Here is a 26,227-nt window from a genome sequence, read left to right as displayed (position 1 = left end):
TTGCCCTCAAAAACCTTCTCAGATATTTTATGGGCCTTTACACATGAACACAAGTTCCAAATAGAAAAAATCATATCTGGACGGCATCTGCAATGGGTCGGGCCAGACTGAGAATCTCAAATGGTGGCCTATCGTTTACCTGCGCTGCAGTGATAGGGCAGGAATCGGTGATCCAGAAGTAGCTCAAACCCTTCTCTGGGCCCACTGAAAAAGCAAGGGGAATACCCTCAAGAATTATTTTTTGATTCATATTAATCAGCGTGGAAAAAGAGGATAGGTGCATACCTCCATTATCATATTGGAAACGCTCCCATGTCCCATTTGGGAAGATTCCATGGGTCACATACGCACTGATTTTTGCTGCTCCACGAGCTGCCAATACTTTCTACAATACATGCAAAAAAACCACCCATTTAGAGCACAACATTAGAGGGCTTGGATGTCAAAAACACGAGGAATGAAAACAAATTTAGGAACACTTCCAATTGTGGCAAAAAAACCACCCATTTAGAGCACTAACATAAAATAATCTTTTGAAAAAAAGTGGATAAACCATTTCAATTAAAAATAATCCTTTTATACCTGGCATTCGATTAGTGTGCTGCCTGATTGTACCAAGTCATCCACTATCACAACATGTCGACCATTGGGATTTCCTTCTTTGAGACGGACAAACCTTTGGTTTCCCTCCCGAACTTTGGTGCATATAATCTGAACTTAAGAAGAATATAATCTCATAACCATGACAAAGAATAGATGATGAAATCTCCTATAGTTATGGAATGGAGAGAAACTTACCACCGGGAAATGCTGCAGTTGCTGGTGAAATCGTTTCCATGAGCCTTCATCGGGGAAAGCAATAGATATCTGTATCAGAAAAGGAAATCATCTGTAGAAGATCATGGTGGATAAACCTCCATAATATTGTTTTGCCAGCCATGAGTGTCTCAGTGTCATCAAATTAGGATATAACCTTCAATCAATATAATCTCCAGGGCAGGAGGTTGTTTGATTAAAAATATTGCAAACTCTACTGATTATTTAAATCTTGATTGGGTGGCAGAGAAGTTTGAAACAAAGAAATAATTAGTACTTGAGGTCAGAGAAAGAGAATACAGAAGTGACTCCTTAGTTTCTGGCACAACCCTTGGTTCATAGTGCCCTTCAGTGTCATGGTTTTTGTAATGAATTAATGGCGGGTATCTGAGAATCTGTAAATAGTCCAAGTCATTTGAAGGACAAGAAATTGAATGAAAACTTGGTTAATGTCATTTGCTCTCAGGTTGCTTCCTTGGTGTACTGAATTACCCTTTAATCATCCCATTATACCTCCTACCTATTTCTCTACTGGTCTCGGCATCATAAAATCTAGTCTATACATTCACTAAAGTACCAAAGATTCACTGAAGGTCTACTTTTCTCCCCCAAAAAAGAGAGCTTAGATAAAATGCTGCTACGAACTCACATTATCAGAGTCCGGAAGCTCTTGAAGCCTATTCTTGAGCAGTGGTATTCCACTCTCAAAGCATGGTAAGACATTATCCCCAAAGTAGAACCTCTCCTGCAAGATTACAAAAAAAGTAAATAAATGCAGATAAAGAGCAATTTCAAAACAAAATAAATAAATAAATAAATAAATGCTGAAGAAAACCACACATTCTGAAAAGCTAGCCAAATGAAAGCACAAACCTGCAAGGCATGAATATCAAAAATCACTAAACTAGTTGGACCACCTCTGGAAAGTGGTATGTTTGAGAAGAACCGGGCAAGAATGGGTGCTGTTGGTACATCTCCTTCATCTTCCATACGCTCATAGGTCCCGGTCGGGAAGAACGGAAGGATGACAGTGAACGAAGAGATAAATAACCTCGGTAATGCATAAATAATAGAGAACTGTTCGAATAATACTTTGGGAGAACTCAATGAGGCCAAAAATGCTACATGCTGCCCACGAATGCCATGAGCATTTGGTATGAATAGGTTGGGAAAGCCATCTTCAAATGTCCTAAAACATAATTACACCATTAATACTCACAACTCTGGAACAAAAGCATACACAGAAAGTTAGCTGATGAAATTTTACAAAAATGAAAAGAGATTATTAACCCATCTTATTCAAAACACCTCAATTTGAAGGTAAATATATAAAATTAAAGAAAACACTAGTTGGATGTAGTTGAAAATGCAGTGGATTTATATTTACAAACCCTTGCATTTGAAAATTTAGTAGAGTCAAATTCAGTGTTTGGTTGGATGTATTTGTAATGCTAAATTATAAAATTTTGTGTTCGGTTAGAGGGATTTATAAATTTAGATTTTATTAAATAATTAATATAATATAATATATTAAATTATATATTATATTACTAATATTAATTACACTAGAATCATATTTTATTTAATATTTTATAAAATATAATTATGGTGTAATTAATTTCATGAGTAATTAATATAATTAATATATACTTAATTTATTATAATAAAATATAATATAGTAATTATTTATTAAAATAATTAATATAATATAATATAATGTATTAATTATATACTGTATTACTAATATTAATTACACTACAATTGCATTTTATTTAATATTTTATAAAATATAATTATGATATAATTAATATAATTAATATATATTTAATTTATTATAATAAAATATAATATATTAATTATTCAATAAATAATTAATATAATATAATATATGAATTATATATTATGTTATTAATATTAATTACACTATAATTGTATTTTATTTAATATTTTATAAAATATAATTATAGTGTAATTAATATATATTTAATTTATTATAATAAAATATAATATATTAATTACTATCATTTTGGCCGAATTCTATAATCTCATGACTTTTAAATTTGCATTGAAACAAATAAAAAATTTCTCAAATCTAAAAATTTTCAAATATAAATATTTTCAAATATTGGCAAACAAACAACCCTTCAGTGAATATCATACCGTCTTCAGAATATAGAATTCATAGACAAGTTATGTTCTGAAAAATCCACATACAATGAACCAAATCCCTTTGAGAAAAAAAAAGAAAAGAATAAAAAAAAAGCACCGTTTTAAGTAAGTATTCTCAGTCTATCAAACCCACAAACTATACCATCCAGCAGCAGTCATTTATAATGCATAAGCAAATACAAATTTCACCAAAACTGCCTTAAGATTCATTCAATGCATAAAAAACCAGAAATTGCCTAAATTCCAGGATTCATACTTTTTTCCGCAAAATTTCCTAAATATTTCCCAATTGACCAATCCTCAAGTATGGTTTTTCAACCAAACAATTGATGTACTTGCTCAAGACCAAATGTCGGAACCCTAAATTTCAAGCAATAAATTTCACAAAAGAGTCTCAGGAACTCGATCGATTGTGAAAATGAATAAATTAATCGGAGAAGACGAACCTCCAATTGATGCTACGAAGCTGGATGGCGTCACTCTCGAGGGCGACTTGTTCAGCGAGCTCCCGCATCTCCTCACAATAAAATAGGCAAACACTCTTCCTCGGCCTCTTCGGCGGTATCGACCCCAGCATCATCGGCACCGACGGAACCTCCGGAACGGAGACGAAGGCTTCGCCAGTCGACGACGACGTGATGTCACCGTTGCCGTAAAGCACCGATCGGACACGGCGTCTCTGAAAGCGAACCGATCGAGATCCGGCGGCGTTGAGGCCACGGAGCTCGGAGCTGGGATCGAATCTAGGATTCGTGGTTGGGAGCTTGCAGGCGGGGATCGCCGCCATTTTTTCCGGCGCGCAACGTCAGCGGAGAAATCTCGGAATTCGTTTTAACGGGCATGGAAACACTCCTATCGGATCACGACCACAAATGGATAGTCCGATAACTGAGGAACGGGTTCTGGGCCATTAATGGGCCGGGCTTCTCACAAGCTCACAACTCATTAGAAGCCCACACAAATTTAAAATTACATTTATGCCCTTATAAATTTCTATATATATATATATAGGTGCTTTCTTCAGTAAACTTGTGAATTAACCATGTATGGCCTCGTCTTCACAAAACACACACACACACACACACACACTATGTATGGCCTTAACATTTGGGGACTTATTCAACGGGTATAATTTGAGAAAATAATAATGGATACCTCCTCTACTCCTAGCATCGCTTAAAGAAATGCTCAAGCTTATTAGCAACAGAAGAAAGATGGCAAGGTTGGTGACTTTGAGCTTTGCCATGCATTAATTAATTGATGTACTTATCAGCTCATTAGTGAAGAAATTTGCCAACAAGTGTCTACTACTTGTGGACTAGATACTAATGAATAAAATTAGTTATGATGTAATTTAACAGAAATCTGATATTAATTATGATTTTAGTAAGCTTTGACCTGGCATGAGATCGAGTGGACTCACACCTTCAACTTTAGTTGCTGCAATTGGATCTGGAGCGCAAATGGACGGTGATATTGTGCGCAACGGGATTAACAAGCTTGACTTGATTAATTTTCTTATTTAGTATTAATAAACTGATTACAAGCACATTATAATTTATTTTCTTTTATATATATATATATTCTGATCAAGATTTCAATGACTTGATCTAGAACAAATTAAAGCATAAGAAGCTGGGTACATATATAGATATCTTCATGAAATGAGATAAAGCATGCATCCATGTGTATGCATATAGTTAGACATGCATGTTGAGCTCTCATATTTATATATATATATATATATATCAATATATTGATGATCAATACATATATCACGTACTGTTTATTCTCCGGTGGGGCTGCTAACCACCTTGACGCTTTGTAGTGTTTGGATTCGGAGATGGTGGCCCGTTTCCTCTCCTTGAGTCTTGAGAATACGCCCTTTCTTCTCCTGGCTCGGATTCCTGCAAACAAAGCCTGCAGTTTCCACTCTGGCTACCATCCTTCTTGGGATAGCTACGTACAACCAGTTTACACACGATCAACAGTAAAATATTATTAGCCAGGTACGCATGCATGCATGAACGAATGGAAGTGTTTGAAATGAAAAGAAGAAATATATATATATATATATATATCTACATATAGGTATATAAATATTAATTTAAGTTTATACTTATACAGTTATACCGCATGGAATGGAGAAGGACATGGTTAGGAAACAAACGAGAACTAGTACAGAAATGGCCAGGAGTGTGGCCATATAACTTGGACTGATATTAACTGTAGACCCCGTTCTCTTAAATAAATTTAAATTACTTTTAGTTAAGTTTATCTATTTATTTATATTTTAAAAGGATCCTTATCTTATCTCAGCCTCCCGATTTATGGTTCCGTAACGCCCAAGCGAGGATCTTCACGCGATATTTGTTTTATTGTTTTAAATAAAAGGAGAGTAGAAAACTGGAAGAAACCCTACCTCCTCTAGTGTCGTGTGGTAATCTTGGCGGCAGGCTCTTGATATTTTCCCCGTTGAATTTTGTGACGAAAAATCCAAAGTAGATGTTTGAAATTTTAATTATGGTTGTGAGATCTTGCTTATTCTCATTCTTAGTTTCCACCCCATAGATTACTCTAAGGGATTTGATATGTATTCATTAGTTTTATGTTTGTTAGGGCTTCCTTCGAGTGCTTGATTTTGATAATCTGATTTGGAGTCTTGGAGTTTGGAGACATTTAGGTAAGTATCCACATATAAATTATACTACGTATATAGACCTTTTGAAACTAGATGAATTTGTGAAAATCAGTATTTTATTTATTTATTTTGTGATAATTAGGTTTCTGTTTATTATTCAAATGTTGTTTATATAATTAATACTATTTTCGGAATTATTTTAATTTATTTAATATTTCAAATTGATGATATTCTTTAGAATCTGAAGTGTTTACCTGTGCGGTGCAATCTTGATTTTGTTAAATTTTGAATTTTGAGATAATTCATTTAAATCCTGATATTTTTTTTTCTCTTTTCAAATTTCATATCTTCTGTAATTTCATATACTGTAATGATTTATGATTTTTTTAAAATTTCTGAATTTCGGATATTTGTTTAAATTGCGAATAATTCATGTGTTTAAATAAAGTTCAGATTATTTATTTATTTATTTATTTTGAATTTCAGGTATTTATTTAATTTTTGATCAAAAAATATTATTATTTTTATTATATGTTCATGTTTGTATTCTATTAACTGGTGTATTTTGATATGACAAAAATAGGATCATGTTACTGTAAATTCTTGTACTTTGCTTGTTTTGAATTTTGGTTAATTCATCGTTTTGTGAATATAAGGTACTTTGATATAGAAACTAGTCCCCAACTGACTATGCAATTAATAACCCTGTCACTGGGGGTTAAACACTGACCGTGTCGACACGTATTTTGTTCTAGAAACTATAGTTTCCCACCGCTTGCCGTCGGTGAAGAATATCGGCCTTTGATAATTTTGGCTCGTGTCACCGATGGTAAAAATATGGCTTTTGATAATTTTGTCTCGGATCACCGAGTGTAAATATATGAATTTTTCGATTTTGTTTTGGCAATAGTTGTTTGGGGGACCTATATGCTTAGTGTTTGACATTGGTGTTTATTTGAAACAAATTACATTTATTATTTTGCATTTTCAACAAATTATGATTTTGTGTAAATGATCCCTATATTTTTAGTGGTGCTTACTGGGCTGTCAAGCTCATAAATATTGTTGTTAATTTTTTTCAGATCAAGAGTAAGGGTGAGTGGCGGATAGCTTAGCAGGGATTGTTGGGTCACCGTCAATCTTATTAGCATGTAATAAGTCCCGTTTGTTGTGGGCATAGGTTTTATTTAAATAAAGTTGTATTGACTGTGCAAACATTTAGTTATTTCTTTTAGTGTTGAACTTTGTTCTTGTTTCTAGTTTTGCTTCTCTGTTAGGTTTTGTGATTTTGAGAACAGGTTTTGAGGCGTTGTATGCCTACTGGGCCTTGGCTTGGTTGGTGTGGCCGTTTGTCAGTATACTGAGTCTGGCGAGCCGGGTTCAGGGCGTGACATTAACTTGTCCAGCTCTCTCAGCTTTGATCAAGAGCTAGTAGGTCGTTTGCCCGGTGCATGGGTTCCTTTCCAGTTGGCTGTCATTGTTGACAAGTGTGTGTGTGTGTGCTGACTTTGACTTTGTTAAGTCTAAACCAACTAAAGGCCAAACATATATATACAATTGTGGGTTTGTCTCTACCTGGAGAAATAGAGGAGTGGTGGGTCAAGGTGAACTGGCCAATTAATCTCTCTTGTCAAACTTGTTCCTTCCTAATCTCTTCCAAACTTTTTTCTTTGCCTTGCTTTATTTATTTATTTATTAAAATGGATAAACTAGAATTTATTCAAATCAACGAAACTTGCTTTTTATTTTATACACCTCTTGTGCAGAAAAGAGAGATGAATTAATTAGCTTTCTCAACCTTTTAAGTTCCTATACATGTATGTACGTATATATACATTAAAAGATCTATCATCATGCATGTCAATAATGAAGAGGTCTGGGTGGTATATGTTTTCCTGATCATGGCAGTGATGGGAAGGAGTACTGATATCTAACATTTGCATTTTGATATATATATAGTACAAGAAAATAACTTATTATTAAAAAGAAGCAAGATAATAAACATGTTTGAGTAATACATAGTAGTACATCACTGAAAACTCATTGATCTTTGTCACAGACACAAAACATATATAGAACATGATACATATATATATATATGCATATGATTTCCTTCATTGATTAATTTGGAGATGCATGAACTTGTAGTGTATTATCAGTACTTATATAATGCCTGGAGGTGATGCTCGAGCTTGTCCTGTGTTTTGATTCCACGTCGGTGAAGGTGGACCATATATAATACCTCTCTCAAACCTTCTTGAATGAGCTTCTAGAACAGGATTTGGCTTCCCGCATCCTTCTCCGTGGTCATGAGCAATGCATAACAGTTTCCTAGGACTACCTAAAGGTCCAAATGAAAATTAAGCAATATGTATATACTATGGAGTATTATTCCATATATGACAATATATATATATATATATATAATATGCATGCTTACATTATGTGTATTATGGAGACATTTTAATACCAAGTATGGAAAGCTTAAAGACCAAACAAGGACATTGATGATTCATACATAGAGGATGAATTAGAAGATGAAGAACCTGGAAAGGAGTTTGACATGCTTATGACGAAGAAGCTGAGAAACACAAGAATAAAGGCGACAAGGTTACCAGTGCTGAACTTTTCCATGGAATCTTTCTTTGTGACCAAGTAAGCGTGTGATTTACTTATATAGTCTTGAAAGAACATGTACAATTATGGAAGGTAGAGTGTTAGGTGGTTTCAGAGAAATGTCATGCAAATGGAAACTTGTGCATGTGTTCACTATTATATGGTTGACTTGATTGCAAATTTTTCATAGTCTTTTGAGTTTTTAAATTTTATCTCAAAATCACTAGTTTGAACCGCCAAATTTTTTATTACCATGATCAATTAATTGGTACTTCATGCTCACTTTTTTAATTTCTTGTGGGACGAAGTAGACATTACAATTTGTAGTATTCATAATATTATGTGAGACGGAATTTGAGTTGATTGATTATGTGGAGTGACTCAATTTAATTAGGCCATCATTTTGAAGAAGGGATCATGCATGCACTTCCATATTTGATAATTAAGAGTGATGACATTTTAGCAGTCACATTAACATATCGAGAGAGACATAGCTCTATATTATTCTACATATTGCTTAGGGTGCATGGACCTCGATCTAGGGATGGCAACGGGTCGGGTCAGGTGCGGGTATTACCATACCCGTACCCGTACCCGATACCCGATACCCCACTAATATACCCAAACCCGAACCCGACGGGTTTTAAAAACCCAAACCCACACTCGCACCCGACGGGTAATCGGGGACCCGTGGGTATACCCGGCCCCGCCCCAATATTAAAAAAATTAATAAAAAATATATTATTTTTATAAAAAAAATAATTTAAAAGTAATTATAATTTTTTATAAAATAAAATAAAATAAAATAATTATAAAATTACAAGACCAAACAAAGAGGAAAAATAAAAACCCTAAATTGTTAAGTTGTAGAACATATTAGTATATATATATATATATACATATATATATTATATAAATATTTTAGTAATTTTAATTTCGGGTCCGGTACGGGTTCGGGTACGGGTCGGGTATTAGAATTTCCATACCCGCACCCGCACACGTTTCATACAAGTCGGGTTTTACCCGAACCTGACCCAAAACCCGGTTAAATCGGGTTTTACCCGTAAAACTCGGGTCGGATCGGGTCGGGTTGGGTCGGGTATGAGTATTATTGCCATCCCTACCTCGATCGTGTCTCTCAAGGTATTTATGCATCAAAAGCTAGCTCCATATGCAAGTTGTTTTCTTAAACATATGTACTGGTTAATCGATTATGCATGGTGATTATGGTTTCATGCATGCACATATGTCCATGCAATGACTATATGTTTACAAGATATATACATATAATCAAAATAAAGTCAGAGTGATTAAAACAGTGATTTCTTTTTGGGTTCATTTTCTCATCTCATTTTAACATAATATTTCCCTTTTGTAATATATATATATATATATATATACCTATGTTTTGGTTATACAACTATTAAGTAGAATGGGAATGATTCTTATAGGACATGAGATTTTCTACAATCCTATTAATTACCCCCAAATTGTGGGAAGGAGAAATGAATACTATTGGTACATAATGTTATGATCATTGAGAAACAATTAATTAAATAAAAAATCATTAATTTAGTGAATTGAGAGATTTTAAAGTTTAAATTTAAAGTTTATATAATAAAAAATGATGAGGATGATGATGTGAATGCCAAGTTGGTATCATACCATTCAGGAAACCAATTTGGCAAATTTAATACATAAATATAGCATAACTCTATTAATTTATGTATTTAATTATAATAATCAAAGTAAAATAATATTTTTTTCCTTAATAGAGATTTAATTAAATAAGAATAGTTAATTTTACTATTACATTATAATAATTAAAGTGGATATAACTTAAATGATCGGGTTTAAATATTTTTAATTTAATAATTAAAATAATAATTGACATGAATTATTTAAATTTATCATTCAATTATAAAAATGGAAGTAAATAATATTATTAAAATAGTTATTTATCGTTGGACATAAATCACTATTTTAAGATGGACATGAAAGTAATTTTACCCCAGAGTCTCTTTTTATTTTATTTTATTTTTCTTATTTACAACCACAATCATTTTAACCAAATATAGTTTATATTACCATCATCGTTCTTATTATTTATATTCTCATTTTGCTAATTTACCAAACGCCACATGGATTATTTTTATGAACTTCTACAATGCAGGAAACCTATACTACCCCAAGTAGAAATCCTACAAGGAAATGTTCAAGCAGTCAAGTTTTTTATAAGAAGCATAAGAATATGGCAAGCTTGGTGACCCTGAGCTTAATTTGCTATGGATGCATTTAGCTAGTTGTAGCCCATTAATGAAGAGATTTGCCAACAAGTTTTAAGTTTTGGATCGGATTAGATACATGAATCTGTAATAAAATTAGTTATGATGACTTATGCGAGGTAGTAATTAATTAATTAAGATCTCAGTAAGCTTTGACTATATATGGCCCGGGTGAGAGTGGACTCATACCTTCAACTTTGACCGATCTCGAGCGCAAGTGTGGATACTCATACTCTGGCAAGAATCAAGATTAATTATACGCAACAAGCTTAATCTCTTATTTAATCATGGCATGATTATATATAAACACATTAATTTTCTTAGTCAGCGAAATGGATTAATTAGTAACTACATTATCATTGGAACGTACAATAGCATAACAAACTGGGTACAAGCATGTCATGGATATCTTCCTGAAATGATAAAAGCATGCATATAATTAAAGATGTTGAGCTCACACACACACATATATACATATATAGATCACTGTTTACTCTCTGGTGGGGCAGCTGAACCATCTTGACTCTTGGAAACGCTTGAACTAGGAGATGGTGGAGCGTTTCCTTTCCTTGAGCCTTGAGCATAACCTCTTTGTTCTCTTGGTACTGGTTCGACATTCGGATTACTGCAAACAAAGCCAGCAGCTTCCACCCGGGCTACCATCTTTCTTGGGATAGCTACAACCACACATCAACAGCAAAACATTAATTATATATTAATTAGCCTGCAGGTTCTACATAATTCTCATGCATGCATGAATGAATGAATGAAGGTGTTTGAAATGAAGAAATATATATATATATATATATATATGTACCGCATGTAACGGAGAAGGACATGGTTGGGAAACAAACGAGAAGTAGAGAAATGGCCAGGAGTGTGGCCATAAGCTTGGACTGAAACTTGTCCATCTCTCTCAACTCTGGCCAAGAGCTTGCTAGCTGGTTCTAACTTGTAAGATGAGGAATGGATTAGGCACCTCATTAAATGATATAGGAGGGGCTGGGAGGGTTGGGTTGTTTACCTGCGTGCATGGGTTCCTTCCAGTTGGCTTCAATTATTGAGAAGTGTGCTGATTGACTTTGACTTTGTTAAAGTCTAAGCCAACCCAAGATGCAAATGGGTTGGTGTGTTACTCGAGAGAGACAAAAGTGGTAGGTCAGTGTGGGCTCTTCTCAAGTGGCCCCTTTTGTTTTTTAATTTATTTAAGCCAAATAAGTGTCGTTGGAATTGTAAGTGCGCTATATATTTGTACCTATATTTAATTTAAATTTTAAATAGAAGTATTTATTGGCTAATGTTATAAAAAAAAAACCTCCTTTTATGTATTTTTTTTTTTTAAATCTCTATACTTATATGTGAGCAGATAAAAAACAAAATTGAGACCTCTCACAATGTCAATAATAGAGAGGTGAGTTATTTTTATGTGAGCAAATAGACACAAAATTAAAATCTCTCATCATGTCAATAATGAAAGGTGAGTTGGTCTATATATTTAAATTTTGATAGTGATTGGAAATTTGGAAGGAGTGATCTAATGTTTGTTTGGTTTTATTTTATTTTGATAAATATGAATAAATCACTTTTTATTGAAGATAAAAACAAGTTAAAAAAACAAGTAAATAACTTTCTATTAAAAAAACTGAGATAAATATATAATACATATATTTTAACATATTTACATATATTTTATTCATGACAGTGATTGAAAGAAAGAAATCTCACATAGTCACATTTGAATTTTGATAGTAGTACAAGTAAATAACTCACTATTAAAAAAAGCAGTTCTACTTTTTTCTTTTGTCGTTTGTTGTGGGATCCGTCCATCGCTGGTGTAAGCGTCCTTTTATCGCTGTTTTCGCTCGTTTTTTTCCGATCGTTTTTTTGTTGTCATTTTGTTGTTTGGTGCTTTTATTTTTCCTAATAAATCGATGGCTTTATCCACTTTATTCAAAAAGCCCATGGTAGTTGGTGCATCACTCACTGAAAAACTCATTGATTTTGTTTTAAAAAAAATTAGATAAAAACTAAAAGGTAGAGGCATAGACCATACCGAACAACAGTCTGAAAATAGCAAAGAACAACAAGAAACAACAACCACATAAGATTTACATATACATATATATGATCGATTTATTTTTATCAGTAATTTGGAGAGGCATGCATGACCTTATAAGTAAAGTACTATTATCATTATATAATGCTTGGAGGTGGTGGTCGAGATTGTCCCGTACGTTGATTCCCAATCGGTGAACGTGGACGAATTGTAGTTTCTCTCAGCTGTAGCCTTCTTGAATGAACTTCTACAACAGGGTTTGGCTCCATGCATCCTTTGCCATGTTCAGCAATACATAATAACAGCTTCTTAGAACCACCTAAATGTCCAAATGAAAATCAAACAATATATATATATATATATATATCATTCATGTTTTGAAATTAAGTTTAAATCATTTAGAAGAAGAAGTACCTGGCAAGGAATTGGACATGCTTATGAGGAAGCTGAGAAACACAAGAAAGACAACAAGGTTGCAAATGCTAAACTTTCCCATGGCTTTCTGTGTTCCCAATTAAGCGTGTGGTTTATTTATATAGTCACGGATGAATGTTAGGTGGTTCCAAAGATATATCATGGAAATTTCGGTATTCACTATTTCATGGTTGAATTCATTGCCAATGCAGTCTTTTTACCCATTTTTTGTGCATACAATTCACTAGAGTTCCAAGGATGACAAAGGAGCCCACGTATCAACATAAGAGTTCAAGCCCAAAGGCAAGGCCTGTTTCCAAAAGCCCATATTCGGCGAAGGCCCAGTAAAAGCAACACAACTATCTTCTTTCCAATGCCTGAGCTTTAAAACAAACACCTTGTCTGCAAACACCTCCCGCATCGCCTTCAGCGTCTCCACCATCACCGCGTTCCCCTCTCGCTCCGGATCCTCGGCTTCAACGCAGCTCCCGCCGCAGTTCACCATGATCCTCCCTCCCTTCTTCAACTTGCTCTTCAATCTCTTCCATGTCTCCGCCTTCTGTAGCTCCGGGATCAAGCTCCCCTTCGAGAAGAGATCAACAAGGATCCCTGAAAACCCGTCGTTGATCTCGGCATCCAGAGCATCGCCAATGTAGATAAAAAGCTTGCCTTTGTTCTGTTTCTCGAGTTTCTCCAGGCCGAAGAACTCTCTCCCGACGGAGATAACAGATGAGTCGAGCTCCCATCCGTGGATCTGCGATTCAGGGTACAGATGGAGGATGAGTCTGGCGGCGGTTCCAGCGCCGAAGCCGAGGATGGCGATTGGGCCGGAGGGGAGGATTGGGGGGAATGTGGCGAAGACGTCGAAGTAAGTGGCGGTGAGGGATTTGAAGAGGAATGAGATGCTGTGGATGTTGCCGGGGGAGTCGAGGAGGAGGAGTCGAGAGCCAGCGAGGTGGTGGTCGGCTCGCCGGGAGACTTGGAGGACGCGGATGTAGTTGTGGTTGGATTTGAATTTGACTAGGGTTTTCACTTCGTTGGAGGGGATGCCACCATCTTCTTCATCGTTGTTGTTGTATTCTTCTTGCTTGCTTTGCTTGGATTTGGTGGCCAATGGAATAGTGTTGTTGGTGTTAGGGTTAGGGTTTTTTCTTGTTAGGGTTTTGGGGAGAACGAGGTGCGGGATTTGGGGGAAGTTGAGAGGGTGCATGCTGCCAAACATGATTATCAGAATGGAGGTGATGTTAATATATATATATATATATATATATTAGGTTGGTTGCTTGGAATAGGATCACTAGATCCAAAGACATGAGTGGCTGGGGAATTCTCAATCTTCGTGATTTTATTATAGCATTGCTTGGGAAATGGTGGTGGAAACTATCTTGCAACCCAAATTGTGGCTGGGCCAAAATCATATACATCAACTACCTAAACAGAAGCCTAACTGGAGTTTTGTCTTATACTCCACCCAGAAACAAATCATTCTTCTGGGCGGGTGTTATCCCCACTCTTTTACCCTTTCGGTTTTGCATAAAATTAAACCAGGACGATTCTCCTAACTGGGTTTCGGAAAAAAATGGGAAGTTCACTGTCAAATCCTTTTACAAATTCCTTATTGACGGTGGATTGCGTAGTCTACTCTACTCGCATTTCTGGAAAACTCGTAGTCATAGCAAAATAACTCTTTTCTGCTGGCTTGCTGGAGAGGATAAAATTCTCACTATTACAAATCTTTCCAAAAGAATGTGCAACTTTCAAAACACCTCTGATACTTGTGTTTTATGCCACAATGCCTCAGAGGACCTTGATCATCTTTTTCTTAATTGCACCTTCTCAAACCGAATCTGGGCATTTTTTCTTCAACTCTTTGACCCAATCTTCCCTCCACAATTTATCCCCTAGTTCTGGACTACCTGGTTACCATCCATTAATCTTCAACTCCGATGCATCTAGGATTTCATCTCCCGAGCGATCTTATGGAATATCTGGATTGAACGGAATACCCGTATTTTTCAACTTAATGCTTTACAGTTCTACACTATTATTTTTAAATTTGCTAACATCCTGCTCTCTTGGTTTTCTTTAGCTTCACAGGAGTAGTCCCTACACCTGTCTGACTGGACAGGCCTGATGATCCAGACGGTGTTTTTTGTCTGTCCAGCTTTTATCTTTGACTTTTCCTCGTTTTCTCGTACGTTGTTGTTATGTTGTACTTAGTTTTGTTCCTCACCTATGGTGAGAGGACTATTATACTGTATCCTTTGCTATTTCAATAAAGCTGTGGTTTATCCACATTTTTCAAAAAAAATTATTAAAATAAGTACAATTTTATTCAACAAATAGAAACGAGGATAGATAGAAAACATGAAGAATAGAAAATAAAACTATCATGATTTAAATGAATTAGAAAGTCACCACTAGTAGTGAGGTACTTTTTAGGAAAAAAGATGAAAGTTTGAATTTTCATAAATTAATTTGTGTTTGCTGTGTTTGTTAATTTTTTTTTGTAATAATTGTTAAATATAAATAATAAATCCTGTTGTATTAAAGGTTTTTATGAGTTTTTATTATTTTATTTTGTTTACGTTTTGCTTATGTACTCTTGTTCATGGTTTTTTTTAATGTTTAAATCTTTTTATGTTTAAATTTTCATGTGTTTTCAATAATGTGAAATTTATATCCACTTTACCAATCAAAATAAAATAAAAATGTTGTGAATTTTGGTTGGTAAATAAAGAGTGATACATTCAACATTCTTGTAATTCTTCAAAAAAAACCAAAGAATTCCCATTTGATTTAAAGACAAGTAAATAAAATCAAAATAATAAGTTGTATATATTTCACAAGCTTCCTAAAAATAATAAATGTATTATATCACTAAAACTAAATTGCATGGGCCCACACTGTCCACAATTATCCTTAAGCGATTTTGATGTGGGCCCATAGCATCAGGCCAGCCCACAAAGTCACTGCAACAAAACTCTCCTGCAAACACACTCGTCATTCTCTCTGTTCGCATTCTCGGAACTCCCCCAAGTGTTTGCCTGGTAATTTCTAAACTAGAAACCTTCCAAATCAGTTTGTTTGCAGCATTCCTTCATTCCAGATAAAATGTTCAGGAAATACTTGTGTTCATGCAAATAAACAAAACCATGATCTAACATTCATTCTATATGAATATATGAATTCATATATTCCATACACAGACACACACTCTAAGTTTTTATATGACATTACATGCTTCAAACCAATACAAATATGCCATGATTTGTCCTGTCCATTCTTATTTAGATACAATGAATGAAAGTGAAGACTAGCAACTACTGAGAGCATGGATTTATGTTGTTGCTTTTTTTGGTGAAATTGTTTTTTGGTGGGAAGACTTACCTGTGATGGCTTTCTTCACCTTTGCAATTGAGTGTTTAACCTTTGATCCCACACCTGATAAGATGTTGTGTGATTTCTTGTGTGCTGGTTTCAATTCTGCTTCTCTTGCTTCCACAATCACTGCTGCATTGTTATCAGTTGTATGCTCTTCTTCTGCTTCTTCTATTACTCCTTCTACCTTTTCATCTTTCTCTTCATTGGTTTTCTCTTCTTTCACTTTGGTGTATGTTGCTTCTTCTGCTTGTTCTCTCTCTTTGGTGACTGCTGGAGTTGTCGTTTGTGTGGTTTGGTTTCTTGAGAGTTGCAGGAGATCAAAAAGTTGGACCTTTTCTAAGGTGGATTCTTCGGGCTCTTCAAGTGAGTCATTGTTCCGAATTTGGTTTTCAGTTACTTGAGCTTGGCTTGTTTCTGTAATTTTTGTTGTTTCCAACTTAGTCTCTTCGTATTTTGTGTGTGTTTGAGGTTCTTCCCTTCTAACCACAGTAGTGGAGCTCCCAAGTAATTCTGATATAGCTGAAGTTATCCGCTCCTCAGATATTGAATGGGCATCTTTTTCAATCTGTTCCACATTGTCAAAAGTTCTTGTGTTTTCGCCATCTCGTGGTATACTCACATTAGAAACATTGGTCGAAGGTGAATAGTTATCCTTTTGTGTTAAGTTTTCTCTGATCTCAGTCTCAGTAGGAGATGCAGTAATTTTCTCATCCTGTACTGAAGTGCGACCAGTGAACTCTTCAGCACCTGCGTCTCTGCCAAGGTCACCTTGATCCATGGGTGTTACCCCCTTGTAATCATCCATGACAACGCTAGCAGATTCTCCTGCCAATGAACCGGGAACTTCTATTTCAACCGGTTCACTTGTTGTTGTTGTGGATGACAAGCAAATATTGCTATGCAAACTTTCATCATCTTTTGCTATTGGCTTTTCATCATCTGCCTTTGTTTCATGGTTCTGTTCTTCATTAGTTACATCAGAAACAACTTCTACTTGATCCGTATATTCATCTTTGGGAATCTCTTTAGCAGACAATGGACTCATGTTTACTTCCTCTTCTTTGATGATTATACCCTCATTCTTGCCATTATTGTTCTCTTCTGTGATTATATTCTCAGCCTTCAAATCACAGACATCATCAGGCGCAATACGTTCTTCCAAGATGTGGTCTCCTGGTTTCTCCTGATCTCTGTCTTCTGATGTGCTTTTCTCTTCAGGCATCTGTTGAGCAGATACTGAATCCATAATGGCTTCTTTTTCCTGTATGTCGGTGCCCATTTGTTCATCAGTGGTGTGCTTCTGGTTGATTTCATTGTCAGCCTCTACATCACAGACATCCACAGGCATATTGTCTTGTTGCAAAATAGTGTCCTCTAGTTTCTCCATATCTTTGTTTTCATTGGGCACCAACTCAGCTGACAGTTGATCCATGAAAGTTTCCTGTTCTTGGATGCTGATAGTCATGAGCTTGTCACTAGTGGTCTCTTCTTCGATGTTATTCTTAGATTCAACATTACCAACTTCATCAGGCACATCACCTTGGTGCAAGATGTGGTCCATCAAAAATCGTGACACAGGCAGATCAGCAGGATCTGACTGAAGGCTTTCTTCATGTTGTGAATTATCAGATTCTTCAACTCCATGGCTTCTCTTAGCATTATCTTCAACAACTTCATTTGCATCTCTTGGAAGTGCCACTTGTGTTTCTTGTGTGAAGGAAGATGAAACTGGTGAATCCTTATCCTCAGTATCATTAGCTGAAGTGCTTCCTTTTTCAGCTATTGCTTCTTTTTCTGCCACCTTTATTTTGATCTCTGTGTCTATGGTGTCTTCTGTTGACGCCTGTGCAAGTTCTGGAATGCCTGGAATGCCGCCATTTGCAATGCCTTCATCTGCCACATTATTGCCATCAGTACTGACATTGTCAATAATAGTCTCACTGACAGCGGCTGATTCAATTGAGCCTTTTGCTCTATTTGTCTTTTCAGTTGCAAAGTCTGCAATCATGGCATTTATATCAGACACTTCCTGGTTGTGTTCTTTTGCCTTGGAATTATATTCTTCAACAAAATTCTCACCTGGTTCTGGCACCACAGTTTCTACTGCTGATTCTTCTTTCGATGATGAAATTGCAAGATCATTCTCTGGCTTCTCTTTGCTTGTTGATGATACACTGACAGTGTCAGGCTCTTTAACCTGAAGGACCAAGAAATGCATTGATTTAGAGTTCTAGAAAATGAAAATGATTATGGATTACCACATTAACAATATGCTATAGTCTCACCTCACTTTCTGGGTTTTTTACTAGCGATGTATCTTGGGTCGCAGTTCCAGTTTCCATGTGTTTGATAGCTCTTTCATCTTTCTGACAGGCAATGTCATGAACTTCATTTGAATCACCTTTCTTTATCATTTCTTTCTCAATTTCTCCAATTGAATTGGCTGCCTCTGATCTTTCAGATAACTTGTCTAATTGTTCTTCAAGCTGAATGTGCTCTTTGGCATTTTTAATTGAAACATCTTCCAGTGATTCAATTTCTCCAATTTCTTTAGTAATGCTGTCAGATGTTTCTTCAGACTCCTCAAGAGTCACAGATTCCATGTTATCCACTTTTGAGTGAGGACTTGATGCTTCTCCTTTCAAATATTCTTCCTCTACATCATGGTTAATGGATAGATCATCAATTTTGCTACCTGGGCTCTCTTTATGTGTTGCATCTTTATTATCAATCTCCTTGGTTATAACTGTCTCAGCATCCTGGTTTTAAAAAATCAAAGAAGTACAGGTTTGACAAAGGCATCAATGTAATTGGCATTAACAGGCATTTCTATATCCTATAAATTTGCAAAGATAAAAAAAAGACTATTGACTTTTAAATTATTACTGCAAACTTTTACCTCTTCCTTTGCAGTCTCTGCAGCATCAGAAACACTAACTGGTGTACTTTCTTGGTTATCATTCTCTATCCTGAGACAAACTTCGTCTTCTGCCATGGCTTTTTCTTGGTTCTTGTCAGTCTCTGCATCTTCCACATGCTCTTCACTCTCAAGTCCATTATCTTCATTTATTTTATCATCCAAAATGTCTTGTGGTTGCATGCTTGCTGCAAACACTGCTTCCTCGACAGTTTCAGCTTCCTCTAGTGGTGCAAATTCAGTTTCACTCATGTCATGGCCTTTGTTGTTCTCCTCTGGCAAAGTATATCTTTCACCTATCTCGTCTTTGGTAGAGTCTTGTGCTGCGGGTAATACGCCTTCTGCTATATCACTCTTAATAATTTCAATTTCTGTGATATGCTTGTCACTTTGATCTTCAGACTCTAATGTGGCAAGGTTCTCGAGCTGGCCAAGACTTTCATTATTTCCCTTGAGAAGGTCAAGATCCATGCCAACGTCTCTGTCAGTGCTTTCAGGCACTTGTGTTTTGTCTGAAAGATCAGGGGACATGTCCTGCTTTTCCACTTCCTGTTTGGTCTCCTCTTCAGCCAGTGAATCATCAGCAACATTGCTTGAACTTTTTTCTAGCTCCTTACTCTGATCATCAAGGTGGTTATTCAGAAAGGCATTGAAGTTATTGAATTTACTCAGCAATTAGAACAACGATTTGACAATGAAAATTGTTTGATTAAATGATGATGGAAATGACAACACAACAGGATCTGCTTCAAGATAGTTATATAAAGAAATTGTGTTTTTTTCAGCTTGTTGCATTTCAATTCCTTGGAAATTTTTCATTTGACATTTATAGGGGACATTTTATGTCAGTAATTCAAGGTCAATATTACTGCACTTGAATCATATTGGGACCATTTTCCTACCAATTTGTATAGTATTCACAAAAGGCCAGTTGGTTGAGACATGGTCATGAATCATATTAATTGACTTACTTCATCTTCTGCTGCCTTTGTTTTGGTAATGTCTATCTCTCCAATTGTTTCCAAGCTTTGCTCTTTAGATGCCAAATAATATTTTCCCTGTTTCAAGGAATAAAAAATAAGAAAGAAGATGTAGGAAATGATAAATGATATATAGTGTGTACCAACCTCTGTATTTGTGATCATATCCCTTGTTGAAACATTTGATTCCTTTTCTAATTCCAACTGGTTACCCTTCTGGTTTCGAAAATCTTCTTGATTAACCATGATACTCAAAGGATGGAAAGTGTCTAGCTTCGTTTCTGTTTCTTCCTCGTCATTAATGGTGGTATCTTCAATATCACCGTGTGGAGTAATGACAATTTTGTCCTGCATTGAAGCACTCCTTTCATATTAGAGATGGTATATATGAGTTTGCTTGGCACATTGACCATGCATATACATGAATAAACAGAAGCTTTAGTACTGCTTGAAAAAACATTGAACTATGTTTGTAATTGGAATCTGACCTCTTCTAATACGGGTTCAGTTTCTGCTTCTGCTGAACTGATTTTTTCAGTTTCAGTGTCTGCTTTTCTTGCAACATCACATCCATCGTTTGGGAAATTGGAATCTTTTATCTGTTGATGAAACACAGCGAAAGTAAAGAAGAGACAACATGTTGGAATCTTTTATGCACATTTATGTAAGGATATAGTTTGAACCAACCTGTTCATGTGAATCTGCATCCTTGGTCGTGACTGTTGATTTGTTGATTTCACTGTATTGATCTCTGTCATCACTTTTGGTTGCTGCTTCCTCAAACTTCTTCTCCTCATTGTCTTCACAGCCCTCGTCAACCATCTTTGGTTCAACATTTACAATATCTGTAGCATCACTTCCTCCTCCCTCATTTATTGTCAAGTTTCTACTCTCAGCATTGATGGGCGTGCCAAGGTTCTCGGCTACTGTACTAGAATCAGAAGTTTGATACAAAGTTTCTTCATCCTTTGGTATGATCTCATCTTTATTATCATCCAAACTTATGGTTTCTGTTTCTACTTCACTCTGATTTAAACATATACCTAATTTTGTAGTTCCTTCTTCCTCAAAAACTGAACTTACAACTTTCTCCTCCGCGCTTGGCCCTGATATTGAAACATTAGTGGTCTTGTCATCATCAGATAATTTATTTTCCAAGATGTCATTCGCTTCACTTGATTCATTATCATGTTCGTCAACATCTAACATGGGGGACTCATTTTTCTGCATGTTGTCTGCAGTCAAGTTTTCAGAGCTTGATAGAGATTCAGATATTTCATCACAGACTCTCTTCTCAACCTCAGTAGTTTCTGTTTCATTGGTCTTTTGATCTTGCTTCTCGGGTATTTCTTCTGACATGATATGTGCATTTTCAGTTTCTTCAACATTTAAAATAGATGTTTCGCCTTTCTGCACGCTGGCCTCAATCAAATTTTCAGAGTTTGATACAGGACCAGTCTTTTCATCATAGGCTCTCTTCTCAACCTCAGGAGTTTCTGGTTCACCAGTTGCCTCTTGATTCTGTTCCTCATGAATCAATTCTGACATGATTTCATGCTTTTCAATGCATTCTACCTCGTCCTCATGAAAATCAGCATCTCGTGCTAGGCCGGTATTGGTATTTTCATGTTTTTCTTCTTCATATTTCTGAGAAGATTCTTCATTATGCCCACTGACATTGTCAACCATCGGTTGTGACATCGGTATATGAATGTCAGAAGTATCAGCATGATTTTTACTGAAATTTGCCTCAAAATTTATCTCTGCATTTTCCGCATGTTCATGCAAATCCACCTTTTCTGATATCTGTTCAAGATATTATTATTAATACATGTGTTTAAATTAAAAAGTTTGGCAAAAGATTGGGAAAGAACGGTGAAAGAAAAACAGGTACTCAATATTCTTCATGCATTATAGGTTAAATATATAATATGAAATCATCTTAAATGCTGACCTTGTTATCAACAGTGTCAACATCTGGTATGTTTTCAGTTTTGATGTTCAATGCAGAAAAGATACTCTCATTGTTCTGCTCCTCAGGGACAGAATCTGAGATTGTTCCTAGGTCATCAGTTGCTTCCATTCCAGTTCCTATGTTCTCATTAATGTTGGTGAGCTCATGCGCTGCTTCTTTGCTTATAGAACTGCAAACTTTCTCTTGCATGCCATCAACTGCATCACGTATTGTTTCTGCATCCTTTAGGTTGTCAATATTACTGCTGATTTTGTTGTTTGAATTATCTCCTGCCTTTGCAATTTCTGTATCAATGCACTTACTTGAATTGGCCGGCAGTGGAATCTGTTTAGTTGATCAGAAAACAATCAATCAAAATGGATGTTGTCACTGAGTTTTAGCAAGGATACGCAGGTGGGTGGCCCTTTAACCATGTAACCATTTTAGAAAGATTTAAAAACATATCAGAGAGAGGGAAAACCAACCATTTGTTCAACTTCTAGTCAAAGCATGTGTTAAGTTTCTTTTCCAACTCTTGCTCCTCCCAATTCCACATGTACGTATCTTGGCCATGGTTATCATTTATTGATTCTGAGATAATATTATCCTTCTCAGTGTCTGCCTCATCTTTTTTCACTTCAACCAAGTTAATGCCACTTTCTGATTTTTGCTTCTGCTCATCAGACATTGTCTTCGATACATCTTGCTTCCTCATAAGCAGACTGTACAATCAGTCTCCTGTTCACCATCATGTGGCTGTCAGGGCCAGAAGAAGAGAAACCAAAAGATTAGCTGGGAAATAAAATTGCAAAAAACTTCTGAAGTAGCGCCCTATGGGGAACTAATACTTTGAAGTTTGAAAGCTTTACTCCGTAGAACTACTGCGAGGATATTATTTTGCTGACTAGATACTAGATATATTTCAATTTGCTTACCTGATGTTCCAGGGATGACTTTCAGATGTGACATCTTCAATGTTCTCATTTATTGTTTCCTTATCATGAGAATTTTCTTCTACATTCTTTATGAAGGGTTCATTCCCTGTGCTTTCATTTGAAGTTCTGGTTGCTGCAACTGTCATTCGCAGGTGCTGATTGTGCTGCTTTTGCCTGCTGCTGCTACAGCCTCATCTTCCCTGGTGTGGCCTGCACGCACGCGTTTTCATCTGTCTGCTCGTTGCTGTCTCTGAGAACTCTTGGTCAAATCATCAGCACGCTCGATGGCATTGACTTCACTGGGAGTCTCAATACCAGCTTTCACTTCTGCGTATATTTTCGAGAACTTCTCGAGTGTTAGTCATCAGTACATTTTCTGTTTCACCCTATTTGTTGTATTATTTCCTGGTCTGAGTCGTCACACTGTGTGGTTATTTGTTTCGGTGTGGATGTTGCTTGACTGGCCTCATCTTTAGGATTCCACGTGGGGACATTATCTCCCAGATTATCTGTCTCTGATTTATCTCCAGTTGCTGATGTATGACTGTTCTTTGGAGATGTCGTGTCAGACAACTCCGCAGTGTGCAACTCACTCAATAGACGTCTGTCCGAGGGTGAATCCTGTCCTCATTTGCTTTTTCTTGCATTTCCTTAGTTGGAGCCTCTGTGTTCGATGCGCCCTGTCTCTCCTGGAGCAAACTATTAGAGGATTCTGTAGCGTTCCTTGTTTCATGGGCTAATTTCTATCTCATCAGAGCTGGTGCTAACTCTCTTGTTTTCATCTGTTTCAAACTGCAACCTTCAGTAGTGTGCTTGGGGTGATGTCTCAGCTGGCAGTGCACATAAAGTAACTCACTTGTTGGACATCTGACTGATAACCACCCTCACCACTGCCTTTTCCTACTTTTCCCTGAGGCCTGTGTTTCCGCTACTGATTGTTTGATAACACAACAGAGGTTCGTAACTATCTCTGTCTTGAACATCAGCAGTTGTTGTTGTTGATACGATGAGTAGTGGAGAGATTTTCAGTGGAAATATATTACAAATGAGGTAGATTGCTTGCAGAGGTTTCAGCTGAGGTGTCTCCTTCTGCCATTTCTTTATCATGTACTTCAGTTGCATCTTGTATTTATTATGGTGGAACCTTTCACTAACAGATTTCTGAAGGGCTCCTTCTTCAATTTAACTTTTCTTATTCTTCAATTGAGTCCTTCTGGCTCAGCTGGTGGTATTTCTGCTGTCACATTAGAGGTTTTCTATAAGCTTCTTGTCCTCTTCCATTCCCAACCTGCCTCCAAATCAAGCAGGTGCTACTTTCATCGCTCCCTACAATTGGGCTTTGGTTGTTGATGTACTGATGCCAGCTGGAGAATTTTCCTGACAAGTTCTCACGGGTGAACACATGAGCCGATACATCTCATTCCTCCTTTCTTCATATTTCTTCCAGTTGAGTCTTGTGTTTGAGCTTCTGGTTCCGCTGATTCTGCATTAGAGTACTCTTCAAGCTTCTCTTCTTCTATCACTTGATCCTGAGTATAGCCAGGTGCTGACTCCCTTGAACCACCTATGTCAAGCTGATCTTCAGTTTTGTGTAATGGAATTTTTCTGTTTGCAAATAGCTGGGCTCAGTCACCCAGACTTCAGCTGAACTGATAGATCTCCTTCTTAGTTGTTTTCATGTTGTTCTTCAGATTGTACCTTGTGTTTCGCTAAGTTACCCTGATTGTTCATTGCTGTAGTTTTTAAGGTCCGTTTTTCTTCCTCCATCCGGTAAAGCGAACAACTCTTTTGCATCACGTACTCATAACCTCAGCTTCCAAGTTGTTGATGCGCAGTGGACTGATTTCAGTTGATAGATAGGATGGTTCACCAGCAGACATGGTGGGGCGTTCCAGCCTCTCAATTTCATTGTTTTGTTCTTTGATTCTGTGTCTCAGTGCCCCTATTTCATTGGGACTCCTTGATCTTCTATAACATTTACTTCTTGGCTGGGTGCTAACTCCTTCACCTGTGATTTGTTGCGTGGTATTTGCTGAATTTTCTATTGCAAATGCGGTTCTTCACTAGGAACATCTGAGCTGGGCCTCTTCTTCTTCCTCACTTGCCTTTTCTCTGTTCTTTCACTGAATCCTGTCTCATTACCTGGTTCTTCTGAAGTGCTGCATTGAAGTTCTGTTAAGCCTCGTCTCGTTGCCCATTCCTCCTCAGATGAAGCAGGCACCCCAACTCCTCTTTGCATCAACTCCTGTCAACTGAACTTCATTTGCCCACTGTAATGCACTGAAGTTTCGTTTGACCATTGCTCACCAGAGACATGTGAACGGGGGCCTCACCTTCCCCTCTGTTTCCCTTTTATCCTGTTCTTCAGTTGAGCATTGTATTTAATAGCCGTTTACCTGATTCCTACTGCATATGAGAGGATTTACTTTAAACTTCTCTTCTTCCCTCACTTGTTCCACGTAGTGCCCAGGTACCAGCTTTCTCTTGCATCATCTATCTCCAGGAGTTGATCTTCTGTTTCTAATGGTTCTGCATTTCATTTTGCAATTGCAAATGTTATCTTCACTCAAAGACAAGTGAGTATCACCTTCCTCAGCTACCTTTTCTGGTACTCTGGGTTTTGTATTGTTCGGTACCTGGCTCTTCTGATGCTGTATTTGTCCTTTCTTCCTTTGGTCCTCCCTTAAGGAACTAACTCTTGTGCATCATCTCCTGTCAGCTGAGCTTCTATTTACTGGCGTCCTGGAAGTTTTCAGATGGTATTAGGGCAGTTCTCCTACAAACTGAGGCATCTTGTATCTCTGTTTTCTTTGTATCTTGTTCTTCAATTGAGTCTTGTGTTTTGGTGTCTACAGCTTTTCAAGGGTTCTTAGATTCTCTTCTCCAACATGTTCTCGCCGACTTAAGTCACTCCACCCCGTCTTCTATCTCCTTTGATCTTTGATTTGTTGATACCACTGGAGATTTCCCAGAGCTTAATTACAAATTAGGTTCTTCCATTGGCTGGCTTTAGCTGAGGCATCTCTCACCTTCTTCAGTTTGCTTTTCTTGTTCTGTGTA

The 26,227-nt window shown here is 36.5% G+C and overlaps 3 protein-coding genes across 3 annotated transcripts; all 3 read right to left on the bottom strand.

Moving 5' to 3' along the window:
- Nucleotides 1-14: 14 nt before the first annotated feature.
- LOC120280107 (ribose-phosphate pyrophosphokinase 4-like) lies at nucleotides 15-3,931 on the bottom strand. Its single transcript, XM_039286844.1, has 7 exons — nucleotides 3,432-3,931; nucleotides 1,690-2,005; nucleotides 1,466-1,561; nucleotides 799-867; nucleotides 583-711; nucleotides 286-385; nucleotides 15-204 (listed from the first exon to the last, which is right to left on the bottom strand). The coding sequence occupies exons 1-7, from the start codon at nucleotides 3,770-3,772 to the stop codon at nucleotides 71-73; spliced, it is 1,185 nt and encodes a 394-aa protein (XP_039142778.1). The 5' UTR covers nucleotides 3,773-3,931; the 3' UTR covers nucleotides 15-70.
- A 9,306-nt stretch (nucleotides 3,932-13,237) lies between these two features.
- Nucleotides 13,238-14,229, bottom strand: LOC120280717. Its single transcript, XM_039287663.1, has one exon. It carries the CDS (start codon nucleotides 14,217-14,219, stop codon nucleotides 13,242-13,244), a length of 978 nt encoding a protein of 325 aa, XP_039143597.1. The 5' UTR covers nucleotides 14,220-14,229; the 3' UTR covers nucleotides 13,238-13,241.
- A 1,582-nt stretch (nucleotides 14,230-15,811) lies between these two features.
- LOC120281406 (tanabin) lies at nucleotides 15,812-22,755 on the bottom strand. The gene is made up of 10 exons (XM_039288249.1): nucleotides 22,718-22,755; nucleotides 22,233-22,577; nucleotides 20,966-22,084; nucleotides 20,767-20,877; nucleotides 20,426-20,626; nucleotides 20,270-20,356; nucleotides 19,281-19,916; nucleotides 18,667-19,140; nucleotides 18,461-18,578; nucleotides 15,812-18,379 (listed from the first exon to the last, which is right to left on the bottom strand). The coding sequence occupies exons 1-10, from the start codon at nucleotides 22,718-22,720 to the stop codon at nucleotides 16,338-16,340; spliced, it is 5,136 nt and encodes a 1,711-aa protein (XP_039144183.1). The 5' UTR covers nucleotides 22,721-22,755; the 3' UTR covers nucleotides 15,812-16,337.
- Nucleotides 22,756-26,227: the final 3,472 nt, after the last annotated feature.

This window comes from Dioscorea cayenensis, chromosome 17, assembly GCF_009730915.1.
Source record: "Dioscorea cayenensis subsp. rotundata cultivar TDr96_F1 chromosome 17, TDr96_F1_v2_PseudoChromosome.rev07_lg8_w22 25.fasta, whole genome shotgun sequence".
Taxonomy (NCBI): Eukaryota; Viridiplantae; Streptophyta; class Magnoliopsida; order Dioscoreales; family Dioscoreaceae; genus Dioscorea; species Dioscorea cayenensis.
This window is presented reverse-complemented; position numbering and strand designations above follow the sequence as displayed.

Coding starts and splice junctions, on each gene's coding strand:
- LOC120280107 (XM_039286844.1), bottom strand. CDS start 3,772: ATGGCGGCGATCCCCGCCTGCAAGCTCCCAACCACGAATCCTAGATTC. Junction 1,562..1,689: donor TTGATATTCATGCCTTGCAG/GTTTGTGCTTTC, acceptor GTAATCTTGCAG/GAGAGGTTCTACTTTGGGGA. Junction 868..1,465: donor AGCTTCCGGACTCTGATAAT/GTGAGTTCGTAG, acceptor TTTCTGATACAG/ATATCTATTGCTTTCCCCGA.
- LOC120280717 (XM_039287663.1), bottom strand. CDS start 14,219: ATGTTTGGCAGCATGCACCCTCTCAACTTCCCCCAAATCCCGCACCTC.
- LOC120281406 (XM_039288249.1), bottom strand. Junction 22,085..22,232: donor TTGACACTGTTGATAACAAG/GTCAGCATTTAA, acceptor TATCTTGAACAG/ATATCAGAAAAGGTGGATTT. Junction 19,917..20,269: donor CAAAGGCAGCAGAAGATGAA/GTAAGTCAATTA, acceptor CTTGATGATCAG/AGTAAGGAGCTAGAAAAAAG.